Source organism: Hipposideros armiger, unplaced genomic scaffold (genome assembly GCF_001890085.2).
Source record: "Hipposideros armiger isolate ML-2016 unplaced genomic scaffold, ASM189008v1 scaffold_29, whole genome shotgun sequence".
NCBI classification, from domain to species: Eukaryota; Metazoa; Chordata; class Mammalia; order Chiroptera; family Hipposideridae; genus Hipposideros; species Hipposideros armiger.
Window position 1 is genome coordinate 2,709,307 of NW_017731379.1, and position 6,126 is coordinate 2,715,432.

The 6,126-nt window shown below is 33.1% G+C and overlaps 1 protein-coding gene across 4 annotated transcripts in view; it reads right to left on the bottom strand.

The window, feature by feature from the left end:
* Nucleotides 1-6,126, bottom strand: part of TRIM37 (tripartite motif containing 37) — a 123,570-nt gene that overhangs the window by 78,330 nt on the left and 39,114 nt on the right. For all 4 annotated transcript variants that reach the window (XM_019636709.1, XM_019636707.1, XM_019636708.1 and 1 more), the window contains exon 13: nucleotides 4,350-4,529. In XM_019636709.1, the coding sequence (XP_019492254.1) occupies nucleotides 4,350-4,529 (180 nt within the window). The remainder of the gene's footprint in view (nucleotides 1-4,349; nucleotides 4,530-6,126) is intronic.

Genomic DNA, 6,126 nt, shown 5'->3' on the forward strand with positions numbered 1-6,126 from the left:
TGAAGAACAAAACGACAGCAACTTGTCTGTTCCCCTTACCCCAATTCCCCAGCACTGTTCCTATCCCCCTAATTCCCCAATAAAAATCTTTAAAATATATATATATATATATATATAATTTAAAACGGAAAATAATTTAAGTACTGGTGAGGATGTGGAGAAATATGAATTCTTGTAAATTGCTGGTAAGAATATAGAACGATACAGCCACTGTGGAAAAGAGTTTGGCAGTCCCCCAAAATGTTAAACACAGAATTATCATATAATCCAGCAATTCCACAGTTAGGTATATATTAAAAAATGAAACATGTCCATATAGAAACTGGTACATGAATATTTATAGCAGGATTATTCACAATAGGCAAAAAGTGAAAACAACCCAAATGTCTATCAACAGATGAATGGATAAACAAATCGAGGTACATATGTGCAATGAAATATTATTCAGCCACATAAAGGAAGGAAGTTCTGATATATGCTTCAATGTGGGTGAAACTTGAAAACACTATGCTAAGTGAATCAATGGTCTCATATTGCATGACATTTTATATAAAATATCCAGATTAGGCAAATACCCAGAGAAAGCAAAATAATCGTCAAGGAATTGGGGAAGAAAGAAATGGGCAGTGTTTACTTAGTGGGTAGTGTGTTTGGGTGATGAAAACATTCTGAAACTGGAGAGAGGTGGTGGCTGTACACGTTGTAAATGCACTAAATTCCACTGAATTGTATATTTTTAAATGGTTAATTACATATTATGCAAATTTCACCCAAAAATAAACTTTTTACTTCTATTTTAAAAATGAGTAGTGAAAAAGTAAAAACTCCTAAGAAAAAATCAACAATATTGAAATTCTAGGGAGAAAGACATTAACGCAGATGGTCCAATACATCCAGGATCAAGACAGGTAGAAATTTAAAATATGAAACAGTTTTTGAAAAATCAGTTTTGTATGAAAAAACATATGTTTGGAAAAAGTTCTTTTATCTGCATTAGTTCTTTATAATCATGACAAATATAAACCCATATTTCTAATAAATATGGCAATTAACCCAAGTTAAATTACATAGTACCTAAACCCCAATCTTAAAGCTATAACCTTAAATTTGTATATTCCAACTTAAATCCTTTCCTTCTATTAAACTGAATGTCAGAATAAATTTAACAACTTTTAACTTAAAATTTTTAGTTTCATTAAAATTACTCCCCCAGGAAAGTTCTACTCTTTCCTTAGGAAGCAACTCTCAGAAATTCCCTTCTCTAAATCAAAAGTCACTCGGCATATACTGTGCAGTCAATCCCAGGATGTCACTTATGTGCAAACTGCCTCTGAAAGTCCTGCCCATACACGTGTATGCTAACACACAGCTATTATACAGAGATATTTAAGCATAATGAAATTATGAAAGTACATCTGCAGGGTCCCAGGCAGTATTAAAATCTTCTAGATAATGATACAATTTAAGATTTTATTCCATATTTTGGCAGTTAAATTTTCTCGTTAAATTCTGAATTCCATAATGACATTTCAGTATTTAATGAAAAAGTATTCAAAACCCTTCTCTAGAATTACCAAAGCATTAGGAGAATTAACATGTCTGTTTTTATCAGAATAGAACAGCCTCATTAAAGTATATAGGTAATATCTAACAAATATACAAATTTTAATCTTTTTCAACCTTAGTATCCTGAATGTTAATATTTCATTTTCACTGTTATTGCTGTTTGTAAGACAATGTGAACTTTAAGTTCCTGAAGCGTAAATGGTCAACAATAAAAGCACCAAGATGAAACCAGTACCAAAGGCAATAGAAATGTCACAAAATCTGCCTAGCGAGAGGAAGAAGAATCTTCCCATGGCAAGAAATAAGAGATAAATCAGGACAGAGATTCATCAAGAGACACAGAGAGGCAAGACTGATGGCAGCAACAGGGACATGAACAAAATCCTGTTATCACCAAATTACTTACACGGATTCTGTCTAAGATCAACCACTGTCCAAACATAAGGGCTGATTTCAGGAAATCGAACAGAGCTTGGTGCTTCAGAACAATGAATACAGCGACTGAAAAATCTCTTAAAACAGACTGCTGTTTAACAATGCTGAACTTTATGAAGTTCACACAGACAACACGTCAGTGGTTACCAGAGGGTAAGGGGGGGCGGGGCAGGGGTGGTAGATGAGGGTAAAGGGATCAAATATATGGTGATGGAAGGAGAACTGACTCGGTGGTGAGCACACAATGTGATATATAGATGATGTATTACAGAATTGTACACCTGAAACCTATGCAACTTTAGTAACCATTGTCACCCCAATAAATTTTAATAATAATAATAAAATGCTGAACTTGAGAGAATAACTAAGCCACTACAGTCCCATCTGTGAAATGGGAGTGGTAATAGAACCTATAGCTCCCAAGGTGGTAGTAAAGCAGAAGGAGTTATGTAAAGCATAGAGCATGGTACAAAATATATATTCAGCAGATGTCAACTATTACAACAATACAAGTGAGTCTACTGTTCCAGACAGCACAAGAGATTTAGAGCAGAGCTCTGACTAAGACATACTTACAATCAAAGGGCAGAATCCTTTCCAGGTTTCTAGCATATTTCCTAGTTTGACTCACCAATGGTGGCAAGAATATTCTGCGTTAAGGTTAATCTATGCCAGAGGTTGTTCAAGTATATAGGCTTTGTGCCCCTGGGGGTCAGTCCTTACGATCCTTTCAGGGATCCAAAAAGTCAAAACTACTTTCATAATAATACAATGACGTTATTTCCCTTTTTCACTCTGTTGACATTTGTGCTAATGGTGTCAAAGCAATGGTAGTTAAAATGTACCAGTAGTCATTCATATTATTCATTGCCACACACTTTGAGATGAGAAAAAATTGCCAGTGTCTCTTAAGAATGCCTTTGATGAAGTAGTAAAAATGATAAATGTTATTAAACTTCAACTCCTGGTGTCAAAATGGGAAATACACATAAAGTACTTGTGCTGCATAGTGATGTGCAATGGTTGTCTTCAGGAAACGACTTTGTTCTAATGAGTTACAAGCTCATTAGTCACTTTTTTGGTGAAACATGAATTGAAAGAACAACTGACAAACAACGGTTATTCAATTGTAGATATCTGGTAGACATTTCTGGACCAAAACAAAGAAGGAAAATAACTGTATTTATTGTCAATGATAAAACATAATTGTGACCAAAGTCAAACTGACCATGAAAGGTAAACGATTTGAATCAATTCAGGATATCAGGGCAGCCAGGACAGCACAACCTAAAGACACTCACAAAAGAGGACTTCCAGAACTGCTTCAGAAAGTGGCAAGAACGATGGGATAAGTTCAAAGCAAGCGGCAGTATTCTGAGGGGGATTAAAGGCAATGCGTCTTTTATTGTAATAAATTTTTATTTAAACATTCACCATATTTTTTTATCACACCTCGTAACTTCCAAATATTTCAGGTTTACAAAATATTTACTAATATCTAAATTCTATTATTATGAGAACGTGTTTTGAATGAGTTGAATCTTTTTTAATCTATTGAGACATGTTTTAGGTCCAACAATATGAGCTATCTTGGTAAATATTCTGTATGTACTTAAGAATAATTCTTATTTTGCTATTGTTGGATCGTACATGATATAAATGACAATCAGGTCAGGTTGGTTAACAGTGTTGTTCAAATGTACTATAGGAGCGGCCGAGTGGCGNAACACATTTGAATCTATTTTTTTAACACTCAAGTTCTCCTTTTGATCATCAGTAAAACATCGTGTAACGACGCCCCAAAACTTCTTGACTTGTAAAGGTTACCCAACATTAAATGGGACTGTTGTGGTTTTATAAGCAGCGTTTAGGTTTTGTCCTTTCTTGTAAATAACACACCAACTGCTATCACTTAATTTGTTTTCACCTCTATTCCCTTATTTGTAATTCGATGTTATCTAGAAGGAACTAAAAATCTTTTCATAAAATTAAGCTTGTAAAAAAAGTCACCCGAATATATACAATGTCAAGTGAAAAAAAAAGCACTTGATCCCTCACTATTCTTTGATTTTCAAATGTCAGAAGTTCAACAGATAAATGGTACATTACTACGTTTATTAGAAGTAGTAGTTTCCTTTTTATGAAATTAGTAACTAGATGTTAAACGTATTTCTGACTAACTTAAATTATTCACTGACTACACAGGACTCCTGAAATGAAAAGGTTAAGAACACGGTAAGGTTATAGCTAGTATGAATTTCAATATTCATCTTTGCTAAATGAATAGATTTTAAAGTTCTGATTATTCCCTCATGAAAAATGCCACAATATCAAATGTTTCCTATTACCTTAAAATCACTGTATCATTTTGTCGATTCAAGTATCCTTCATTTGCAAGTAAGTCCAAACGGAAAAATCTATTATAGCCCCAGCATTCTCCTACTTCAAAGTCAGATGCAAACTCTCGAATGATATTTTTTGTAGGATCATTGCAGGACTGATGAACCATCTCTACACGATATTCATATCTAAAATTGAAAGACAGAATAGTAACACAGCATTTGTAAAACAAGAATATAAAAGACTCATCAAAACATTAAGCAAGCTCATTAATTCCCTGAGAAGAAACTTATTGATGCATACAATAACATTTCTTTCAGGAAGGATTGTATTACTTCTAAAGATAGCAGTATTGTGAATGGGCTACCAAAACATGATTGGCAATTGGTCATTTTTTCCTCTTAAAAATGGTTTACCAATATACCAGGTATAAAACACCACCTCAATAAATAAACTTGTATAAAATAGTATTTTCAAAGTTACTTTTGTTTTGGCAAAGCTATACATTTTCCCATATATTCATTACCTATATTTCCTCACATGCAAATATTGTGCCACTTCCTGTGAGGTTTATCACTATGCAATTTTAAAATACTATATTTTTCCAATTCAACTTATAATAAATCAACTGTGTATTGAGAAAGTCAAGCCTATAGTTTTCTAACAGAAAACAAGTATACATTGGGAAAGCCAATATATTCAGATTTCCGTATCTTACATAGTATAAAACTTTCAAGTCTTCAAACTCATTTTTACTAAGAAAGTACTGATATTACAAACAAACAAAAAAGTGAAGAAATAAAGATAATCAGAAGGAACACTCAACAGCAGCCATAAAGCTTCTCTTTTTTGGTGGAGGTAATTTTTAAAAGAAAAACACAATAGCTCAGCCTATTACTTCTGCTGGAAAAGGCAAAAGAAAAAATTACAGATCTTTATCTACATATACCATGTTAAGTGTTTGTTTACATACTCTCAAATGATTTTTATATTAGTATCTCTCATAGTACATTATCTAGATGATGGCACAAAGAACTAACCAATACAAAATTCTGTCTGCCTACATTTTATGGAAATCATGAGGCCAGATCTGTAGTACAAAGGGTGCTATTCTACGTCCAGAAATAAAACCAAATATTTATGCGCAACTGATTTTTGAAAAGGGCGCCAAGATCATTCAATAGGAATATGAAAGTCTTGTCAACAAATGTTGCTGAGACAATTGGATAGCCATATACAAAATAATGAAGTTGTACCCCTATCTAACTCCATATACAAAAATTAACTCAAATTGGATCAATGACCCAAACGTAAGGGCTAAAACTATAATACTCAGAAGAAAACAGAGGGGTAAATCTTTATGAATTCAAATGTGGCAATGGATTCGTAGATTTGACTCCAAAAGTGTAAGCAACAAAAGAAACTTGGACTTAATAAAAATTTAAAATTTTTGTATATCAAAATACATTATCAGGAAAAGTGAAAAGAAAACCCACAAAATGGGAGAAACTATTGTCAAATTATATATCTAGTAAGAGTTTAACATACAAAATACATAAAGAATTCTTATAACAATTCAACAACAAAAAGACAAGCAACCCAATTTAAAAATGGGCAATGAACTTGAATAGACATTTCTCCAAAGAAGTTATACAAAGGTTAATAAGCACATGAAAAGATGTTCAACTTCACTGGTCATTAAGGAAATGGAAATCAAAACCATGAGATACCATTTCATACCACTAGAATGACTATAAAATATAATTTAAGGGCCGGCCGAGTGGC